The sequence below is a fragment of the Haliotis rufescens genome, unplaced genomic scaffold (genome assembly GCF_023055435.1).
Source record: "Haliotis rufescens isolate VD_foot unplaced genomic scaffold, xgHalRufe1.0.p SCAF_7, whole genome shotgun sequence".
Lineage (NCBI taxonomy): Eukaryota > Metazoa > Mollusca > Gastropoda > Lepetellida > Haliotidae > Haliotis > Haliotis rufescens.
Window position 1 is genome coordinate 53,651,780 of NW_025964361.1, and position 22,807 is coordinate 53,674,586.

The window sequence follows — 22,807 nt, forward strand, 5'->3', positions numbered from 1 at the left end:
GCTGTAATTTGGAAATTGTCTCAAACTGACCCTGCCTCTTCCTACTGATTGACATTGTCTGCACTTGTAAACATTCACTACTATTTATACCTTTGAGCTGTCATGGCTCACCGTTATGTGGATTCCCTACTTCTCTGTTATGTGCCTCGAGGGACTGAGCCTAGATCAAGTAACCCGTGAAGATTCCGGGGTAGAACAGGTCTTCAGCAACCCATGCTTGCCGTAAAAGGCGACTAACGGGATCGGGTGGTCAGGCTCGCTGACTTGGTTGATGCAGGTCATCGTATTCCAATTGCGTGGATCGATGCTCAGGATATCAATCACTGGATTGTCTGGTCCAGACTCGATTATTTACAGACCGCCGTCATATAGCTGGAATATTGCTGAGTGTGGCGTTAAACAACAAACCAACCAACCAACCAACCAACCCAAACCTGTCTGAGGAGGCACATTGCAGGGGTCCAGGCCAGAATAGGTCCCCAGCACCTGTTGCTCATTGTAAGAGTTGACTGGGTTGTCGGGTTCTGTGCCTTGTGTCTACGTACCCCAATAGGTGGAAGCGTTGCTCATGTGTTCAGTCACTGGTTTGCCTGGACCAGACAGGCCACTGTAACAGAAAACATACTGTCTTTTCTTGAGTATAGTGACCACCCAAGGATAATGCGCACCCCCCTCTAGAGGATTCAGTATTTTGGAAAAAAGATATTTCGAATATTATGCGCAGAAAAAAATTACGCTGTACCCCTTCAGCGAATCTGGTAAATGAACGGGTGATAAGAAACTTGGTCAGTACAAATTTGTACTAAGCCAGAAACAGCAATCAGCTGTACATATGTCTTTGCTTTGAGGGGGAAAAAACATCAAAACTCCTTATGGCGTGTATATTGTGCACCTCATTCTACACGGCTGTGGTTTTTGGGAAGATGCAGATTATCGTTCTTTTTAGACAGCCCTAGCTATTGAATGTAATACCTCGGGCAGCAATCCATGATTTTGAAAACGAGTGCGACTATACATTTCATAAAGTGAACAACAACCAATACATGGAGAGGAGGCTGACATGGTGTCTGATAAAGGAGGGGGAGGTCACCACAGCAGCCATGTTACTGAGCCTGTTTATTGCCGTAAAGCGGCCATCATTGTTCAAAATGCAATCAGGCGGTCGGGTAGCCTAGTGGTTAGCGCGTTCGCTCGTCATTCCGAAGACCCGGGTTCCATTCTTGACATGGGTACAATGTGTGAAGCTCATTTCTGGTGTCCCCTGCCGTGATATTGCTAAAAGCGGCGTAAAACAAACTCTCTCTCACTCACTCACTCACTCACTCACTCACTCACTCACTCACACAAAATGTAATTAAAGTTGGTATACATTTAGTCAGAAGCTGTATGTTCCTTTCTTGCAATACTGATTTTGACGACCTTTGTTTATTAACCATGCTCTTAATTTCTGTCAAAATGCATATTTGGCTCTGTAAACTTCTCTGAAATGACGAGTCCGAACATGACCATGTTTGTTTCTTCCAATGATGACATCAACTTTATGGGATCATATCATGTTTAGTCTTTGTTTAGTCCTCAGTACGTATGCAGAAAATAACTGAATATAATTGCTGACGGCAACTTTTGTTGAAGGGCTTTGTTGACATTATGAACTGTGAATGACCACATATTCAGGTGAGCTACAATGTTGTGGCACTATTTATTCATGCCTGAAATTAGGTTGCAATCTTGTCAGGTTGAAAATTCAAATCTAAAAATTTTAATTTCTATCAACATTTGTAAAATTTGAGTTTGTCAGATCCGTAACCAAGTAATTAAGAAAGAAAAACATTCACCAAACAACTGATTGTTTTGGAAGCGGTATATTTTACCCTTGCTGAGTCATTAGGTAAATACTATTTTCAAACACTTTGAACAAGCAGCACTTGATGTTCGATTATGATTAAAATTACCAATCATTGTCGCCTTAAACGGGTTCAATATTTGGGGACAAAGGCAGTTGGCCAACCAGTGATGCAGTTCCAAAAAAGTCATTGCTGGGAGGCAAATCAACAGTCAGAATCCCCATTTGATATGAACAAAGTCTCAATTATGTTTATCATTGTCAAAACCGAACGGCCTTGCATCCCCTGAGATGAAGTGTAGGTCTTCCACTCAGATCGGGGAGTTTGCTGAGGGAAAAAACTCCCAAGTTAAACGCGTGATCAATAACGCTCTTAATTTATCATTATAGAAAGCACTTGAATATCCCAATCAAAGTGGGGGGATAACTCATGCTTGTCTCTATCAACATGGCTGACAGCGGGAAGAGAGTTTCCCTTATCTCTGTGTGCTGCCCCTGTTTCTAAGGTTTTGAGCCAGCTTCATGATAACAAAGTTGAAGAAAAAGCCAAAAGGGATTTTTTTACGTTACTACATGATTGAAGTTAGTTATTTCAACAGAAACCAGTAATTGAAAATCGTAAGTCGTAAGGCTAAACCTAAAAAGATTGTGTTGTCTTACTTGATAAAACAAGTATCAAGTGATCTACTAATTTGAAAAAGCTTTGTTGCTTTCAGGCACCTTTGCAGGGGAAATAAATCGCGGAAATTAATTCTAATACCTGATACCTTTGTTTGCTGATGATAAAACATGGGCGACCGATGATGAATTCCCTTTGAACATCCATAGTTAGCATATAGATTATTCCCTGCAATACTCCAGGAGTGGAATAGGTCCTCAATGCTCATGCATGTTGAAAAGGTCAGCATAGAATAGGAATCAGATGCATACATTATCTGTTAATATTAACTTAAGACTGCTTAAAAAAGTTTAAGCATGACCATAAGACACTTTTATTCCTTTTTAAAATGAGAATTGTTACAGATTTTGAAAACTTTCATAGACAGAGAAGCAGAAATGATTTTTTTTTGTCCTTTTTGTTTCAGGGTTGTGCTATGTGCCATTGCTTCGGTCAGAAGACAACACAACAGTGCCTGTGATTGGTCAGCCATGGTCACCTGACCACTCATCAGACCTGACCAGGTCGCAGGTGAAGAAGAGTCCAAAGGACCCTACCCTCGCAGTGAGAGCCCGAGCCGGTCCCATGTCTCCATCTCAGGTGAGCTGAGGAAGAAATACGATTTTCATGAATTTGGTGAATGTATAGAGATTGTTATCCTAGGGTATTTTTGTATTGTAAAAATATATTACACATAAACACTTATGAAACTTTTTCACAAGCATACTACATCTTTTATTTTATTTTATGATAAAATCATATTTGCTTTCACAAATGTAACTTTAGACTGAGTAGGAATAGAACAGGAGCAGAATTCGGTAAATATTTCTTGTTGAGATGTGTTATATATACTGTACTTGTTACATGGATCAGTCTAGTGGTGAACTGGACCCCGTTCCACAAAGTGATCGTAACTACAATCAATCTTAGAGACTTACGTCGATTCTAAAATTGTCTTAGCTAAAGTTTACAACCGTTCCACAAAGCGATCTTAGGGTGATTGTTACTTTACAAGTTCTTAAGTAGCCGATCTTAACAAAGATCGGAATCTTCAGCCATAAAGATACGAAATTTTCCCTTGGTCATGTTTAGCAGACGACGCCATCTTTGTTGTTATGGTACAATATTTAAGATCGATTTTAGCAATCCTAAGTTGGTCCGGAGCAACTTAGCATTTTGATCTTAACTTACAACTCTCTTAGTTAAGATTGCTTTGTGGAACGGGCGGCTGATCGTAACAAAAATTTAAGATAGCATACTTAGTGAGTTACAATCAACTTAGCCCTAAGATCGCTTTGTGGAATGGGGCCCTGGTGTCTTTGGTGATTTCGGATTTTGAGAAATACTGAACAGCATTATTTGTTTCTTCACTGAACTGAAAATATCCAATGACAGTGAACCAAAAGTGGGGTATAAGTAGCCAAACCACATTTCCGAACTGCACCAGACCGGGGAATATATCATCTCCTGATGACTCTTGTTTAGAAAGTAAAATTATCTTTTTCTTAAGAAGGGTTGGTTGATGATGTTATGATGAGGTCATTGAATACTGTTTTCAGGTTCAAATTACTTCCTTGCCCTCCCACAACAAGGTTCTCTTTCAACCAAAGGTCCTCGTGTTTGAGATGCAAGACTACTTGTAGCATTAAATTTTCCAAGAGGAATTGGATGTCATTTCAGAAAGATTTTTCTGTCAGCAACTCCCTGTTTAATGTAACAGCAATTTCGATTAAAAAAAATATTTTTGAGGTCCTTTAAGCATTCCTTTTGAGTGTATTCTCATGGTATGGTTCTCGTAATGATTAGTGTGGCCCAGTTTTCTTATGTACTGCAATTCGCTGTATAGTGTTGCATCCATACGGCATGCCAGAAACCTATGGAGGATGGTTTGAATCACAGTTCTCCCTTATTGTTTCTTGGTTTGTCAAACCCTTACCATTGCTTGTGGGTTTCACTGAAGTTGTAAACGTCTAAGACCCGCAGCTCTATGGGTTTCCGTCCACATCAAGATGACTCACAATTATATAATTGCAATACTGTTCAAAGCCAAATTCACTCACTGTTGGTGATGAACAAGCCATTGCTGACAAACACTTCAAAGACAGCAACTGTTCCAGGCCAAGCTGTTTTACAGGCAGTGGGTGGCGCCCCCTACCAACAGTCCTTTCGGAGACAAGAGAATGGTCACCAAGATCAGGCGGCAAGATGGAGAGAAGGGAATGGAACGGATCGGAAGGTAATTATTTATTAAAACTAAACTAAAAGTTGATTCTCATGCCCCTATGACTAAAGATTTGATTTCAAAGAATGCACATTGGTACCAGCCCAAGGTAGTTTTTCTTATTATATAGGTATCCCTACTAGGGCCATTAGAGGTTCAGTCTTTTAGTGAAGAGTTCCTCTAATTTATCACTAATCGAGCAAATAAATGTATAAGGAATCCTCTGTGTTCTTGATATCCTGATAATGGCCAGGAAAGCAGACCAATTTCGCACTCAATCACTCACTCACTCACTTTGTGATTTATGGGGGAATTTATTCCAGGTAAAAAAAAAGTTTGGCTTTTCGGGCCCCCTTTGAGAGTAAAAAGTGTATGTCTTGAAGTTGTGACCGGAATAGTACTCTCTTAACATCCATTTGTCATCTTTCTACAAGAATGAAGTATTGGTGAATAATGCTGTTTTGTCTGATTTCAGACAACTGGCCCATGAGATGCACATCCCATGGTTAGAGTACTGGGAATTCCTGGATGAATTCGTTGACTTCTCCACAGAAGAAGGCCTTCAAAAACTGGAAGATCATTTCAAGAAACGACAGACATCGGTGGTCTTCTCTGAATGTCTGGATAACTTTGGCCCCCTGAACATGTCGGATAGCTCCTCTGTGTTCTGTAACACCTCACAGAGGGATCTACAGTCCAGTTTCTTAGATCCAAAGTCCAGGCTTCTGATCCAGCCAAGTTCCTTGTCCTCTATGAGCAATAATCAAGAAAATACAGACCCAGAGGAACTGGATGAGAACCTGCCCCGAACTGAAGAAGGTTCTGAAGGGTCTGGATCCATTTGTGATAACAATAACAAACCTAAAGGGTGCACTACAGACTCTGAGAAAGACACAGGAGAGACACCGGGGAAAAGGGATGTGTGGTCATATAGGGAGCCCTCAGAGGGGACAGGACAAGAGCAGGAATCTCCAGAAAAGAAGACCGATGTAGTCTTACCTGAAAAAGCAGGTACAAGTAAGAATGTTCTGAATTCGAGTCAAGTCTCAAGAAGCGTTAGATTTGGTAAGAAGGAGGAAGAAAAGAAGTCGGATCCATGGGCATACCGACAGGGACTTGAAATCACAAACACGGACAGATCTTCACCTTCAAAGAATGAACAATATCCGAGCCCATCAAGACTGGACTCTGAGGGCAGTACAAGCTTTGATGAGAGTGTTGTGGCAACATTTTCCGGCATGAAGTTGTCAAGTGGTGATGAGGAATTTCACACACCAGAGTCCCAACCGAGGTCTGACAGTGAGTCTTTCAGAACACCAAACCAACTAGAAGTGTCTTTCAATACAGCCGTCACGAATCTCTGTGATGATTTGAAAAGGAAACTGGTTTTCACACCAGAGCAGCAGTCAGCTCTGTCGGTCGGAAGGATGGTTGGGTGTCCCTATGGTAAAATATCAGTCCCTTTGGGCAATTCACACCATGCAAATGATGCCTTCCGTATCCTCTCGAATACCAAGATGCTGGACCTGGATGAAGATGAGGAATCAGCAGATCAACCTGCTCCGGTGTTGGTTGGCCTTGACGCTAGATCGGCAGGGTCGGACCCGTCTTGCGTGGTTGCAAATGTTTGGGTCCTTAATGACTCCTTACATACATCAAGTGTAAATAATGTTTTCCCGGACACCAAGGTCTTGCTAGAAGATTCTAAGATGAGGAATCAACTTCTAAACATCGAAGGTCCAAAACTGATGACTATAGACATTTCCTGTGATGAGAAATATACCACGAGACAACGAACTGTGCCAGTACAAGCCCTGTTTTTCCAGGCCAAGATGACACTGATGGATGTGTATATTCATGGGTAAGTTATTCATGTGGTTGAAATATTTCTACAGTGTAATTCTGACAATGGAATAAGAAAAAACTTCCTCTATTTCTAAAAATAACTTGTTTATGTACAAAATCTGTATGATCTGGCTGGTTCCAGATCTGTACAATGTCTGACTGGTTCCAGATAAGTATGTACAAATTCTGTATGAACTGGTTCCAGATCAGTCTGTGCGTCTGACTGGTTCCAGATCTGTACAATGTCTGACTAGTTTCAGATCAGTCTGTGCGTCTGACTGGTTCCAGATAAGTATGTACAAGTTCTGTATGAACTGGTTCCAGATCGGTCTGTTCAATGTCTGACTGGCTCCAGATCTGTACAATGTCCGACTCGTTCCAGATCAGTCTGTACAATGTCTGACTGGTTCAAGATCAGTCTGTACAATGTCTGACTTGTTCCAGATCAGTCTGTACAATGTCTGACAGGTTCAAGATCAGTCTGTACAATGTCTGACTGGTTCAAGATCAGTCTGTACAATGTCTAACTAGTTCCAGATCTGTACAATGTCTGACTGGTTCCAGATCCATCTGTACAATGTCTGTATGAACTGTTTCCAGATCCGTCTGTACAATGTCTGTATGAACTGGTTCAGATTCGTCTGTAAAATGTCTGTATGAACTGGTTCCAGATCCATCTGTACAATGTCTGTATGAACTGGTTCCAGATCATTCTTATCAATGTCTGTATGAACTGGTTCCAGATCATTCTGTACAATGTCTGTATGAACTGGTTCCAGATCAGTCTGTACAATGTCTGTATGAACTGGTTCCAGATCCGTCTGTACAATGTCTGTATGAACTGGTTCCAGATCAGTCTTATCAATGTCTGTATGAACTGGTTCCAGATCAGTCTGTTCAATGTCTGTATGAACTGGTTCCAGATCATTCTGTACAATGTCTGTATGAACTGGTTCCAGATCAGTCTGAACAATGTCTGTATGAACTGGTTCCAGATCAGTCTGTACAATGTCTGTATGAACTGGTTCCAGATCCATCTGTACAATGTTTGTATGAACTGGTTCCAGATCAGTCTGAACGTCGCTATATAAGTGCAATAATCTTGGACGCGACGTTAAACCCAATTTCACCTCACCTCACCAGATCAGTCTGTACAATGTCTGTATGAACTGGTTCCAGATCAGTCTGTACAATGACTGTATGAACTGGTTCCAGATCAGTCTGTACAATGACTGTATGAACTGGTTCCAGATCAGTCTGTACAGTGTCTGTATGAACTGGTTTCAGGCTGAAGCATGCCAAGACAGACCTGGACGTCCTGCGAGCGGTCGACCGGTCAAGTTTGAACAGCAGCAAGTTCCCACTGATTCAGAGATGGTTGCAGAGAGTGTCTTCACTGGCTGACGACAACAAGCAGAGGTAAGACTTCACCAGCCAGTGGAGCTAAAGGCCTGGGTTTGACCTGCATTTTAATCTCTCAGGTATCAAATAGTTTTCACTAAAAGAGATGAGGTGAAATGGGGTGTAACGCCGTGTCAAGATGAATGACTTTTATAGCGATGTGCATGTCTGTCTGTCTGTCTGTCTGTCTGTCTGTGGCTGTGGCTGCTTATACTAGTAGTGACTAATGCCGATTTTATACTGCTAGCCCACTGAGACCCCATGCCGTAGTTTAACGTGGCACCCCACTCAGACACAGTACACTGACTCCAAGCCGACCTGTCTTCTTTTAACCCCTTAATGCCGAGTGTCAGGCAGAGTAACAATAAGTACCAACTTTTAAACGTCTTTTGGTATGATGCAGCCAGGGATTGAACACTGAACCTTCCTCACTCCGGGCGAGTGCTCTACAACTAGACCACGGAGGCAGTCCACTTAAAAGAAGTGAATACTCTCCCCCATATGAATTCCTAGTTGGAATAGATCAGCATTGTCCACTAGTCCTCATAATGATAACATAGAGCAAAACCCTTAAAAAGGGAAAATTTCATCTGGTCCTTAGGATACCTTAACTATTTGGCACTTTTGCAAGGACTAGTGCCAATTTCTAATACTGTTGTATGTCATCGTACCCTGATTGGTGGATCATTGCTGATAATATCAATCACTGGATTGTCAGGTACAGATTTGATTGTTAATAGGCTGCCATCATACAGCTGGAATATTGCTGAGTGTGGTTGTAAACAATGGTTTGTCGCATTTTGTGTCTTTTCCATTGTTTTTAAATATAATTAATCAGTCCCCCGGCCATACCAGTCAGGTTAGATTAATCCAGTGTGGTCACACTAGGGATAAGGTCTACACACAGCCTGTGGACAAAGTAGTCTTTTAGTCTACCTGGAGTTACGTGTTTTATGCATATTGTATTAGAGCTATGTTTGTAAAAGCTGTGCATGAAACTGCCAAGTAGTATAGTTGGGGATCAAGTTTCAAAATCTAGCGCAATCTAGAATTTATTTTGACAACCAGATATAAGTACCATTTGATCTATACATGTACCACCCAACTTTAGATAGGGATAATCAGATATATGAGATATATTTAAGTATACTATATGTGGAGTGGACAATGACGCCCAATCAAAATCGGTGACAACAACTCAGACCTAGGATACTGAATCTTAACATTTATGGAGCAAGTTGAGAAATGTCAAATACATGGAATTGAAGGAATTTGCCAATCAGAAACTTTTAGAAAAATCAATCTTCAGACTCTCATCTCTTTACTGGCTTTTTCTATGTGTTTGTTTATCTCTGACTTGTGATCTTATTGTGATTGTATCCTAAAATGTTAATCATGGTATTTTGGAACACAGTGGTGACAGAAGTTACCTCCCTTTAGTCATCAGCCTTCACTAGAACAGTTGAGTTAAGATTTATTACCATCAGTAAAATGACAGGTTTTATTTTCATCTGGGTTTGCAGGTGGAGTAATGGGTTTATTAACTTAAGTTCAGTTTGGTTAATAAGGGCATGGAAATGAACAAAAATCAAGAAAAATCAGCATTACAATCATGTATGAATTATTAATCTTCATTTGAGCATGCAGCAATGCCTACATGTCATAGGCCTGCTTCAGTTTAAGGTCACAGTGTACTTGTTTGTGTGGAGATAGAGATGGCTTAGAACTAAGTTCCTGAAAGTAAATGTCAGTTACATATGAAATATGAATTTCAATTATAGTTATGGTCTTTGTGTGGAGTACATTTAGTAATTCTAGCAACAGTATAAAGTTCTTTTGTACAGGGTTGTAGCAGGGCGTGGAGTCATCCCACAGATGACATCCTTACCTTGTCAGCTTGCTGAAGGGGTTAACCTCTTTGTTCATGTGGACAAAACGTCCAACCTCGGATCAGAAGGTCCGTGGTTTTGAATCCCATCACGGGACTCTGAAATTTTGTGGCCGCCAAATTGACGCCCAACGTGGGGCTGAGCACGCTCATATTAAATTTGTGCAAAATAAGTCTCAGTACCCTACTATGCGGCCCCGGACGTGCCTTCTGTTGACGGGGAAGTGTGTAGCAGGGCGTTGAGTCGTCCCACAGATGACATCCTTACCTTGTCAGCTTGCTCGGAAATTTTGTGGCTGCTACAGGGTTTTAAGTTCCTTATAAAATGACAATGTAACAGTTAAACGAGGTTCTCCATGCCATCGGGCATACTTGTAAAATGTTTTCATTTTTGTCCAAAAGAAAGAAAAAAGTCCTTGTGACAATTTACATTATGTAAAGCCAGCAAGAAATGTACTCTTGGCAAACACTTAGAAAATGGTGAATGCATGAACACATCTCAATCAGATTTTGTATTTGTCTTCTTTCATTGAAACACGTTCTTCCAACTGGAAGCTGGTTAAAGTATTGGCTACATATTCCAAAGGGCACCTAACCATATTTACTAGTGCCAAATGGCACATTGGAAAAATTCCTATATTTCTATCCCTTTTATACATGCTTTTGCTTTTAAACAAAACATGATTTTTGACATTTTTGTTTTTTCAGCTGGCCCAGTCCTGCCCGCCTGCGTCGAGAGGCGCTGGAGCAGGGTACTACGTCACCTCGCGGGGGCGGTCATCTTACTCCACTGGTGTCCAGCAGCCCTTTCAGCCCACAGAGGCCAAGGCCGTTCATGTCCTCCCCCCTCATCGGCAACTGGGCACCCAGGGCCGCCCTGTTTCAGTCGTCACCGATGGTTCAGCCGTTGTCTAAGCCAGTAGAAAAGTTTAAGCCGGACTTGGACTTGTCAGCAAAGGAGGAGAAAGATTCTTCCCATTAATGAAAACTTTGTACATTTGTGTATAAGATTGTCATTAAACTATGTAGTTTATTACTTGTTACACAGTGTTCTGTTGTCATTGTGTAGTGGAGGCTGGAGAAGATGCTTTGTTTCTGGGGTCGGAAGGTGAAGTGGACTTCAAGAGGTGGAGGGGGCACGGGTGGCCCAGTCGTCTAAGTTGCGTCCCCTGGACACGCCAGAAACCTATGGTTGTGGGTTCGAATCCCGGTTCACCCCGATTATGTTTCTAGGTTTGTCAGCACCATACCCGTGCTCGTGGGTTTCACCGAAGTGGTTAACGTCTTAGACCTGCATCACTTCGGGCTTTCCTCCCACATTAAGCTGACACGCCGTGATATAGCTGGAATACTGTTAAAAGCGGCGTTAAACCCAACTCACTCACTCACTCAAGAGGTGGATGTTCACCATAGTATCCATTCTCATGATCAGGGGGCTTATCATATATATATATATATATATACATGTATCTCTCATATAGCTGTGATATTGCTGATAGCATACTACGTGCTGAGATTATATGGCTGTGATATTGCTGATAACATATTGTAGACTGAGATTTTATAGCTGTGATATTGCTTACAAGAAACATGCTGAGATTATAAAGCTATGACATTGCTGATAACATACTGCAGACTGAGATTATATAGCTGTGATATTGCTGATAATATACTACAGGCTGAGATTATATAGCTGTGACATTGCTGTTAACATACTGCAGACTGAGATTATATAGCTGTAATATTGCTGATAATATACTGCAAACTGAGATTATATAGCTGTGACATTGCTGATAATATACTGCAGACTGAGATTATATAGCTGTGACATTGCTGGTAATATACTGCAGACTGAGATTATAAAGCTGTTATATTGCTGATAACATACTGCAGACAGATTATATAGCTGTGATATTGCTGGTAATATACTGCAGACTGAGATAATATAGCTGTGATATTGCTGGTAATATACTGCAGACTGAGATATAGCTGTGATATTGCTAACATACTGCAGACTGAAACTATATAGCTGTGATATTGCTGATAATATACTGCAGACTGAGATTATGTAGCTGTGATATTGCTGATAATATACTACAGGCTGAGATTATGTAGCTGTGATATTGCTGATAATATACTGCAGACTGAGATTATATGGCAGAGAGATGTTGCGGACAGGCTGAGAATGCACAGCTGTGATAGGCAGACAGAGGTGTTGCGGACAGGCTGAGAATGCACAGCTGTGATAGGCACACAGAGATGCTGCGGACAGGCTGAGAATGCACAGCTGTGATAGGCACACAGAGAGGTGTTGCGGACAGGCTGAGAATGCACAGCTGTGATAGGCAGACAGAGAGGTGTTGCGGACAGGCTGAGAATGCACAGCTGTGATAGGCAGGCAGAGAGGTGTTGCGGACAGGCTGAGAATGCACAGCTGTGATAGGCAGACAGAGAGGTGTTGCGGACAGGCTGAGAATGCACAGCTGTGATAGGCAGACAGAGAGGTGTTGCGGACAGGCTGAGAATGCACAGCTGTGATAGGCAGACAGAGAGGTGTTGCGGACAGGCTGAGAATGCACAGCTGTGATAGGCTGGCAGAGAGGTGTTGCGGACAGGCTGAGAATGCACAGCTGTGATAGGCAGACAGAGGTGTTGCGGACAGGCTGAGAATGCACAGCTGTGATAGGCAGACAGAGAGGTGTTGCGGACAGGCTGAGAATGCACAGCTGTGATAGGCAGGCAGAGAGGTGTTGCGGACAGGCTGAGAATGCACTGTTACACAAGGTCATGGCCTCGTCTTAAATAACTAGTCCTCTAGCCGTCAACCTTTCCTACTACTGACAATGGGGATAGTCCTTGCTGTAATTGTCTTGACTGCTAGGTTCGAAGTATGAGTGATATATAACCTATGTCATTTCAGACAATATTTCAAGGCGAATCGCCACTATATTTACGGCACTTGTAACTGACACAGAAATCGATGCATTCGTGTGCTTCGTCCCAAAATGGCCGAGGGGAAATAACACGCATCATCAATTTAGGTAGATTGCTGCCTGTCAGGGAAGATTCAAGGATACCTTGGAAGAATTGAAGTAATAGTATGTCTGTCGTAGTGCATGCGATTACACACCCCATAGGATGATATTACTGCAAGGGAGGCAACTCCGTTAGGAAAATGGAGACACTTAGTACCCCTCTGCCGGGTTTTCAAGCTACAATCACACGGTTCCACCTTTAGCAGATAATGTATTTCATTATCCCCGATTTCATTTCGAGAGCACATTAATATTATATGCTTGATGAAGATCCATTTCCATACGTCGCTTTCCTTTACTAGGGGCACGGGTAGCCCAGTCGTCTGAGGCGCCGCGATTCGCTGTGTAGAGTTGCGTCCCTTGGACACGCCAAAAACCTTTGATTGTGAGTTCGAATTGATGTAGGATACGCTTTATTACACAGAATCCTACTCAGTGAGTGGTCAGGCGATTTGGGTTCCAGTTACATCACGGCGTGTCGACATGATATGGGTGGAAAGCCGAAAATGATGCAGGTCTCAAATTCTTTACCACTTTGATGACCTAGCAAGGGTATAGTGCTGACAAACCTGGAAATCGGGGCGAACCGGGATTCGAACCCACGATCATAGGTTTCTTGCGTGCACAAGGGATGCAACTCTGCAAAGATAATTACAGTGCGTTGGACGTCTGGGTCCCCCGTACCCCCGAGAAGCCTACTTCGGATGCGGAGAGGGTGTCCAGACCCCCACTCCCTTTTGAAAACCAAATGTAGCATGTTGTAGACAATCCTCCTCCTTCTCTCTCTCTCTCTCTCTCTCTCTCTCTCTCTCTCTCTCTCTCTCTCTCTTTCTCTCTCACACACACACACACACAAACACACAAAAAACACAAGTTCATGAGGACAAAGGATTCCAGGAATGAAGACAACAGGTCGGCCATAATCTACATTTATATTATTTATTAATTTTCTGTCCAAGGACTATTACACCTATAAAACAATACATCACAATTCAACATCAACAAGATCATGCAGTCTTCCTAACAACAATGGCTCTACAACACAAGGTGATCTTACCGCTCCATGCAACTGTCATGAGTACAATGTCCATGTACAAAGGGATTAGAAGTTCAGATTAAATACGAGAGAATGGTTGTACGCCGCTTTTAGCAATATTCCGACAATATCACAGGGGGACACCAGAAATGGACTTCACACACTGTAGTCATTTCGGGAATCGAACCCGGGTTTTCGGCATGACGAGCGGACGCGTTTACCACTAGGCTACCCCACTTCGCCGATGAAATTGTATGCAGTTTTATTATCAAACACCCGTCTCTTATATGTGTTGAAATTGAATGCCTTTTTATATTATCAATCATAGTTGAAGATAATACAATTTCGACGCTTTATTTAGAACTTTTGATTCCTGTGGAAGACATACAGTGGAGTTTGGGCATTCGCTGAGATCGCTTTGTGTGGCGATGAGTCCTGATATATACTTACACGAGGTATACGTGTTTTTCGTGTATATCAACCCTGAGTGGTATATACCAGTGCCGATCTTTGAGAAAATGTGAAAATGTGCGTGTGATAGTGGTATGATCATACACATTCCGGGCCACTCGGCTAACTCCGTACCATCATCCCGGTAATGGAGTAGTGATATTGCATGAATTCGCTGTAAACCGTATAACGCCAAATCCCGCCGCAAATAGTTCGTCCAACGTTTTAAAGGCAGGTTATCCCGTGCTCAGCAGAAAATCGGTAGAGAATTTAAATTAAGTTAAAAGCAACATTAAATGAGGTTCACGATTGCCGCCTGGTTCACCTGTATCACGTGAGAGTCATGTGCGCGAAACAAGTTTCCATATATAGATTCCTGGAGTTGGCCAAGCCCCTATTTCACGGAGACGGGCTGAGTGGGAGATAACTCTGGAAGTAATATTATCACGTCAAGAAATTGAGGTAAGAGTTAGCTGCCTTGGAAATGTGACAACAAATCGCCCACGCCCCTTTGGTGGGAATGAAACGGCCTGTCTGCGTATGTTGTTTTGTCTAAAGACATTATTAATCATCGCCACCTTCATCAACAATCTGGGGGACATCATCATGTGATGTAGTGGATTAATACAATATACGCAACATGTACATACCATTGTTTCGTAAAGTTATACTTATAGAGATTAATATACAAGAATGTGTGTCCTACTGATTTTACGAAACGAGTTTCAGAATCTTGTATTTCCCGAGCGAGGATGATACATGAATTCTTACACGAGTTTCATAAAATCACTAGGACACATATGCGAGAGTAATAATTGATTATATTAAAACAATGAACAGTTCACCACCGCCTTCTCAGAAAAAAACCACATTTTTCGAATGACGTCAATCTTCAGCTATGACGTCATTACTAGTGTGACGTCATTTCGGCCTAACGTCACTAAAAGATTCGATCAACAATGCCGTCCGGATGACGTAAACAATACACTGGTTACCGTGAAGTGATATTTGCACGAATGCACATACGATGTTATGAACTCGGTTATTTCTAACCTTATGCGTAATAAATACGTGCTTATTGCCCCTCATTGGTCGTATTGGTCGCTAATCCAGGCAATACTGCTGATACATCCATGGTCATTTGACAACAATCAAGACAAGATTAGTCAGTATATATCTTTCAGTTTCCTCTCATGGAAGCGGTGCTGCCCCTTCGTGACCCCGGCACGCCGGTAGGGGGCGGTAGTAGTGTGTTTGGCGACAGTTGTTTGGAAGCGTCTTCCACCTTCACCTGCAGAGTGAGAGGGTCTATCTTGGCCTTCCGGAACGTCCGAGAGTATTTAGCGTAGCTGTCTCCCTGCTTGGAAAGCGAGTTCCTTAACTGTTCCCGCGAGTACTTCTTGATCTTCTTGTCGCCCACCAGGAATTCCCTGAGGAAGAGCACGACCGGGATTAAAGTTTTATTGGTTGTTTAACGCCGCGCTCAGCAATATTCCAGCTATGTGACGGCGGCCTTTTAATAACTGCAGGGTTAGAAACTAACAGTTTTCGTCCACTAGTCCTTATAATGATAACATATAGCAAAACCCTTAAAAAGGGCACATTTCTACTAGTCCTTATGATACCTTTACCATTGGGCAGTTTGGCAAGGACTATAGGACTAGTGCCAATTTCTCACGCTGAACTGAGTCTGAACCAGACAACCCAGTGATTGACATCATGGGCAACGACTACGCGATCGGGGTACGATCACATGAGCACAGCCATGTCAGCGAGTCTGACCACCCGATCCATTTGGTCGCCTCTTTCGACCAGCACAGGATGCAGGAATCAAGCCGGAATCTCCCGGCATATTGAAAGTTTGTTTTAGCAAACTTCAATAGTTTATTCCAACACTAATTTCATAGAAACAAATCATACATTATACGAGATATTCGCATTATTAGACTTAGTTGGGCACGAAACTATGATGTTATAACATCATCCATTAAAGCGGGGCAAGTTGTACCATCTTATGAATTGTTTGTTTGTTGTTTAGCGCCGTATTCTGCAATATTCCAGCTACATGACGACGGTCTGTAAATAATAGTCTGACCCAGACAATCCAGTGATTGACATCGTGAGCATCGATCCACGCAATTGGGACACGATGACATACATCAACCAAATCAGCGAGCCTGACCACCCGATCCCTTAGTCGCCTCTTACAAGCATCGTCGCCTTTTACGGCAAGCATGGGTTGCTGAAGACCTACTCTACCCCGGATCTTCACGAGTCCACAATCTTAACGTTAAAACTGATCTATATATAGTTAAGTGTTTCTGTGATGCAAGTTAACCTTGTAGCGCTAAAACTGCTTCGTAGATCAAGTCTAGGGCCATTTTACAAAGAGATCCAAGGGATTTGGCTGCCGTGACTTCTATCTTTTAGCATTGGCCTGGTCTTCGAACAATCTTTATGATTGAGACTACAACGAAGACGTTCCAATCCCGATGATTCAGTTAAATACCTTCACCGACCAATTCGATACCACAGTTTCTATTTGCTTTGAGGCCAATTCCAGTGACGCGACGCTAAAAATACCCGTCCAATTTACACTCGAGAGAGCAAGAGAAATTCTGTGCGAAGTTTGAGATCAAAGAGACCGAGATAGTGACGTCACATCCAAAACGAATCAATGGTGGCGAAAGGGTATTTATTCATCACAGAATGAAGATATAACACACTGGATAATTGAGTATGAAGACTTGTTGCTTAACATGGCGGAACCGACCCTGCATAGTAATGTTAATAACAAAAAAACAAAAACAATTTCATCAAGTTGATTTCATAACTATCGGAACATGCGTTGAATGTCATGGTATGACTGTAATCAAAGTCACTTTAATAGGAACGTGTAGTAGTGTCACATAAACCAGACAATGTATTGAGACAATTTTTTATATTATTTTGATATTCGTGAAAACACATCTTGAAACGCTAAGATATCTGCTAGAATGACTCACGCAAGGTCAATAGTGCCGTCTCCATTGGTGTCCATAAACCGCATGATCTTGTCCACCACGGACACCGTGCACGGCAACCCTGCTTCCTGTCAACAACAAACAATGGCCAACAATTAGCAAAATTACCAGCTGGTTATCGAATACATAATTATTAGGGGCGGTCGGGAAGCCTAGAGGTTAAAGCGTTCGCTCGTCACGCCGAAGACCCGGGTTCGATTCCCGACATGGGCACATTGTGTGAAGCCAATTTCTGGTGTCCCCTGTTGTGATATTGCTGGAATATTGCTAAAAGCGGCGTAAAAACCATACTCAGTCAGACATAATTAATAACATCCAATGAGACTATAATATTCAGGGGCTGACCTACAGTCTTCCATGATATCTACTGAGACCTGTGTGAAATTGAATCGATATTCGAAATCTGTCAATGGTATTTATATTCAAATAAATCATGTTTAATTTGAGAACGCTTAAGTTTCGAGGACTTTCTTTTATTTTTTTTGTTTTTTTTGTTTTTTGGTTTTTTGGTTTAACACCACGCTGAGCATTTTTACAAGCTATATGATGGTGGTCTGTAAATAATCTGGAGCAGACAATCCAGTGATCGACATCATGAGCATAGATCCACCCAACTGGGATACAATGACATGCATCAACGAAGTCAGCGAGCCCGACCACCCGTTCCCGTTTGTCGCCTCTTACGTCAAGCATCGTCGCCTCTTACGGCAAGCATGGGTTGCTGAACACCTATTCTACCCCGGATCTTCACGGGGAGACTTTCTTTTAAGTTCAACTATAGTACAAATCTATGGGGTTTATGAAGTGCATGTTCCAGGAAATGCATTGGCACGTTGTGTCCCTCACATGCCAGGATCCGCTGGTAGTGGGTTCGAATCCAGAATCCGCCCAAATTACCATCCCTGTTTGTCAACATCATACCCATTCTGGGTGCAGTGGAGAACATATACCACAGCGTAGTCTGAAACGGGGCTGAACTAAACTTGCTTGATCATTTTAAGTGAGTGAGTGAGTATGGTTTTACGCCGCTTTTAGCAATATTCCAGCAATATCACGGCGGGGGACACCAGAAATCGGCTTCACACATTGTACCCATGTCGGGATTCGAACCCGACTGCCCTTGATCATTTTTAGAAAAGGAAGCAATGATATTATTTCATAAGTAAAAACTTACAAAGGAATATAAAAACATTAAATTCAACAAAACATACTTGAAAGATGTCGTGCCATAATGATTTTGTTTCTGTTAGTCTTATGCCTAAAACGGACGATGGAGTAGCCTAGTGATTAAAGCGTTCGCTCGTCATGCCGAAGGCCTGGTTCGATTTCCCACATGGGTACAATGTGTGAAGCCAATTTCTGCTGTCCCCCGCCGTAATAATTCTAAAATATTGCTAAAAGCGACGTAAAACTATATACCTTAAATAACAGGAAGAGTTCGTCTCTCGTCAGCCCGTCGTCTTTGTCCTTGTTGATCTTCTCGAAGAAGTCCCGGGCTCTGTTCTTCTCCTTCAGTAGGTACAGCATGTGCAGGGGGTCGATGTTATACGCCTGGGGCTTCTGCAGCTCCTTCATCATCTCCTCGCGAGTCTTCTTCGTGATTGGTAGAGAGATCTCATACGTCACTTCCAGGTAGCGAGATTTTCGGATCTTCTCGAGAACACCCTCGAACTCCTTGTCTACTACAACGCCCTGATGAAGGAAGGAAGTGTCAGACGTGTTTATGTTCGTTCAAGAAGGTACATACGTTGTGATGGACAGTAGTATTCCTGGGGACTTCACGGATTGCCATTTTGTAGCCTTTCAACTCCGTATATAACGAACCCTGATATAGCGAATATCTGGTTATACCGCTGAGATAAGTCACGGAATTCAGAATAAGACCATATGGTGTTCGGCTGTCGACCATGTAACCACTGATCTACCTTAATAGAACATGTGTTGTGAGTGAGTTGGGCTTCACCCGCTTTGAAAAGTACAGTCAAGTCCCGTTAATCCGACATCGATGATTGCATATGATTATGTCGGATTAACGAGTATGTCGGATAAACGAAATTTAGTAGTATCAACGTTCGTGATCGAAAATCGGACAACTACACGATAGATAAGGATTCAAACACGTAATATAAAATATAAAATAAATATTCATATTGTTATGTTACATTGTTGGCGGAATATGTTTTCTAATCATGCAACCTCTAAAGTATTTCAGTTATATAATGACGTGTCGGCTTAATGCGGGAGAAAATTCCGATGTGATGTAGGTATTAGACGTTTAGCATTTTGGTGAAATCCACGAGCGCGGTATGTTGCTTACAGACCAAGAAACATAATCAAGGCGAACCTGGATTCGAACCCATAATCACAGCTTTCTGGCGTGCCCAACTGACAAAACTGCACAGCGAATCGCGTGGCCTTCAACGACTTGGCCACCATGCCCGCTGAACACACACTCAATTATGAATACATTTATAAACATGTGTCCTTTTATTCACGTATATAAATGTATTCACTTTCATAATGAAAGACCCGTGAAGATTCCGGGGTAGAAAAGGTCTTCAGCAACCCATACTTGCCGTAAAAGGCGACTATGCTTGTCGTAAAAGGCGACTAACGGGATCGGGTGGTCAGGCTCGCTGACTTGGTTGATGCATGTCATCGTATTCCAATTGAGTGGATCGATGCTCATGAAGTAAATCACTGGATTGTCTGGTCAAGGCTAGATTTCTTACAGACCGCCGTCATATAGATGGAATTTTGCTGAGTGCGGCGTCAAACAACAAACAAACAAACGAGAAAGTAATTATTTTGAACGAGAACTTTTTCCTTAATTCTATTGATACCTTACCAATATGAATTTGGCGGGATCATATATTAACTATACAAATCGGGTGGATTGATGCTCATGATATTAATCACTGGATTGTCCGGTCCAGACTCGATTATTTACAGACCGCCGTCATATAGCTGGAATATTGCTGAGTGCGGCGTTAAACAACAAACCAACCAACCAAATCATAATTAAATTGTTTCACATCACTGTTATTTTCTATGAGTTTTATTTATTCTCATGAACATTTCTATTCAATGGGGTACACTGTAGCAGGCGATATAATGGCCGCCGGGGGAGAGTGTGTGGTGAACATACGTCCATGTGCAGCTGCTGGATCGCTCCGTGGGGATGCTTCAGTATTGCCTCCAGGAGGACGCTGGTGAAAGAAGCCGTGATTGGGTTGTGGCCGATCTACAAATATAACACATTTTACACATAAATACAATCAATAAACAAGACAAAAGGGAGCAGGGCTCACTAATACCCCCGACTTCGACTCTACATATTCCTAAGTTCAAAACATGATAAAAAGCAATATTTTCTCAGAAAACCTACTTATTTAAATCAAACTTTGCACTGCACCTCTCCTTTTGCTATAGTAACTGTACCCACAACTGGAAAAGAACCCATGAAGTAGTTTTAGTAATAAAACATTCTATTAAAAAAAGAAGAAAAACAGCTGTATTTTTTCAGAAAATCCAAATATTGAAAACAAACTTCGCACTGCACCTCTTCTATTTGTAAAGAAACTGTACAACCAATTGGAAAAGAATCCATGAAGTTGTTTTTGAAGTTATAGGTCACACAAATGTTTAAGCAAAAACATTCTACGTCAAAATATGAAAAAAAAACCTGTATTTTTTCAAAAAGTCCAAATATTGAAATCAAACTTCGCCCTGCACCTCGCCTCTGGGTATAAAACGTGTTCACCAAGTTTGAAAAGAATCTATGTAGCAGTTCTCAAGTTGTAGGACGCATAAACAAATGTCCTCGGAAGGACGGACGGAATTCCTTGGTATAACTATATACCCCAACCCTTTTAGGTCGGGCGTGTATAATAATAACCACGTTTTAAGTTTTGTGTATCAGGTTTGTGTTGGAGCAGAGTCATTCACTGGTCGTAGACGCGTGTCATTTGAGCTTATGAATATGGTTTCACGCCGCTTGAAACAATAGTTTAGCAAAACCACGACGGGGAACACCAGAAATGGGCTTCACACATTGGGCATCATTTTACTGAAACTCAGGGGCATGGTATGATGATGGTCAACCAAGGTTCATAATCGGCGGAAATTTAAGATTCGAGTCTCATCAGATGATCCTGGTACAGCAAAGGGACAACACTCTGTACAGCGAATTGCGGCGCCTCATATCACCAGCCGCATCTTCCAAGGAATGATTGTGGTTTAAGGCTGTTTTTCAAAAGTTTTGCAATTATAGCATATTGCTGAAACACCTTCCTTCGTAAGAAGCGACTAACGGGATCGGGTGCTCAGGCTCGCTGACTTGGTTGAAGCATGTCATCGTATCCCAATTGCGTGGAACGAGTGAGGCGTTAAACAACAAACAAACAATCAGTACAGGGCGTGGCATCTTCCCGAGGCAAGGGAGTTAACTGACAAAGAATCCTAGGCTGGAATTTCTGGGCTCGATCGTAGCGCAACCAGTGGCTACTACGAGTTATGTCCCTTCTATGTCCCTTCTATTGACCAATCAGATTCCACCACTCATATCACTTGCAGAACGCGGAATACTCACCTTCAACGTTGCGAGAGTGCGGTTCTTGGATAGCCCCCTGATGATCTCCAGTAAAGCTGCAGCACTGATTCGGTTTGAGGATATATCTAGTGACGTAATAGTGTTGTTCTTCGTTAGCATATCACCAAGGGCAACCGAGCCTTCGTATCCGAAGCCATTCCAAGACAAGTTTACAATTTGTATACATGTGTTTGTCTGGAATGAAGAACAAAATAGCAAATGAATTTATTATGAATACATTTCACAAAGAGTCCCACGATGTATTGATATATGACAAATTAAATCATGCCTCGGACTGTGTTCTATTACCTAAAATAATATCTTAGCGTTCTGTCAGAATAAGACATAGTCTCGCGCTAATGTCGCTCTTAAGCTACGACTGTCGTAAGTCTATGTTCTAAGTCTAAGTAAGCGCAAAGATCTCTTTGTGAAACAAGTCTGTTTCTCGAAACGTTAATATTGACGGGAACAATTTTACTTCACACCAAATTCCACGTAGTTTCATTCATTACAGAGAACAAATGAATGCTTTTTGAGAAATCGGTCACCGCTTGTCTGGTTTAGGAAGACAGTAGCCCAGTCAAACCTCTACTTTTTGTGACACTACTTCCTCCAGTTGCCAGAATGCCATCTGGTTTTGACTGAATAATTTGTATGTGAGGCGATACGACTGCATCCTACATTATCCAGTGTATAAGTTCCTCATTCTTCACGATAAACATCCTGGACCCCTTCGCTCCCATAGCTCCATTTAGAATGATATTCGAATATACAACAATAAAAAGAATGGTTTAATTATCTCTTGATTTCTGGAGG

General features: G+C 42.0%; 2 protein-coding genes across 3 annotated transcripts in view; one reads left to right on the forward strand and one right to left on the reverse strand.

The window, feature by feature from the left end:
• The window catches only part of LOC124133682 (ankyrin repeat and LEM domain-containing protein 2-like), an 87,284-nt gene extending 76,385 nt beyond the window's left edge, over positions 1–10,899 (forward strand). Inside the window, exons 7-11 of the mRNA XM_046498143.2 lie at positions 2,929–3,101; positions 4,619–4,737; positions 5,198–6,583; positions 7,855–7,986; positions 10,565–10,899. Coding sequence (XP_046354099.2) covers positions 2,929–3,101; positions 4,619–4,737; positions 5,198–6,583; positions 7,855–7,986; positions 10,565–10,838 — 2,084 coding nt within the window. The 3' untranslated portion in view covers positions 10,839–10,899. The remainder of the gene's footprint in view (positions 1–2,928; positions 3,102–4,618; positions 4,738–5,197; positions 6,584–7,854; positions 7,987–10,564) is intronic.
• A 2,917-nt stretch (positions 10,900–13,816) lies between these two features.
• The window catches only part of LOC124133684 (leucine-rich repeat-containing protein 74B-like), a 29,234-nt gene continuing 20,243 nt past the window's right edge, over positions 13,817–22,807 (reverse strand). For both annotated transcript variants that reach the window (XM_046498148.2, XM_046498149.2), the window contains exons 9-13: positions 21,992–22,186; positions 20,549–20,644; positions 18,820–19,092; positions 17,383–17,468; positions 13,817–15,807 (exon numbers count right to left, since the gene is read on the reverse strand). In XM_046498148.2, the coding sequence (XP_046354104.2) occupies positions 15,558–15,807; positions 17,383–17,468; positions 18,820–19,092; positions 20,549–20,644; positions 21,992–22,186 (900 nt within the window). In that variant the 3' untranslated portion in view covers positions 13,817–15,557. The remainder of the gene's footprint in view (positions 15,808–17,382; positions 17,469–18,819; positions 19,093–20,548; positions 20,645–21,991; positions 22,187–22,807) is intronic.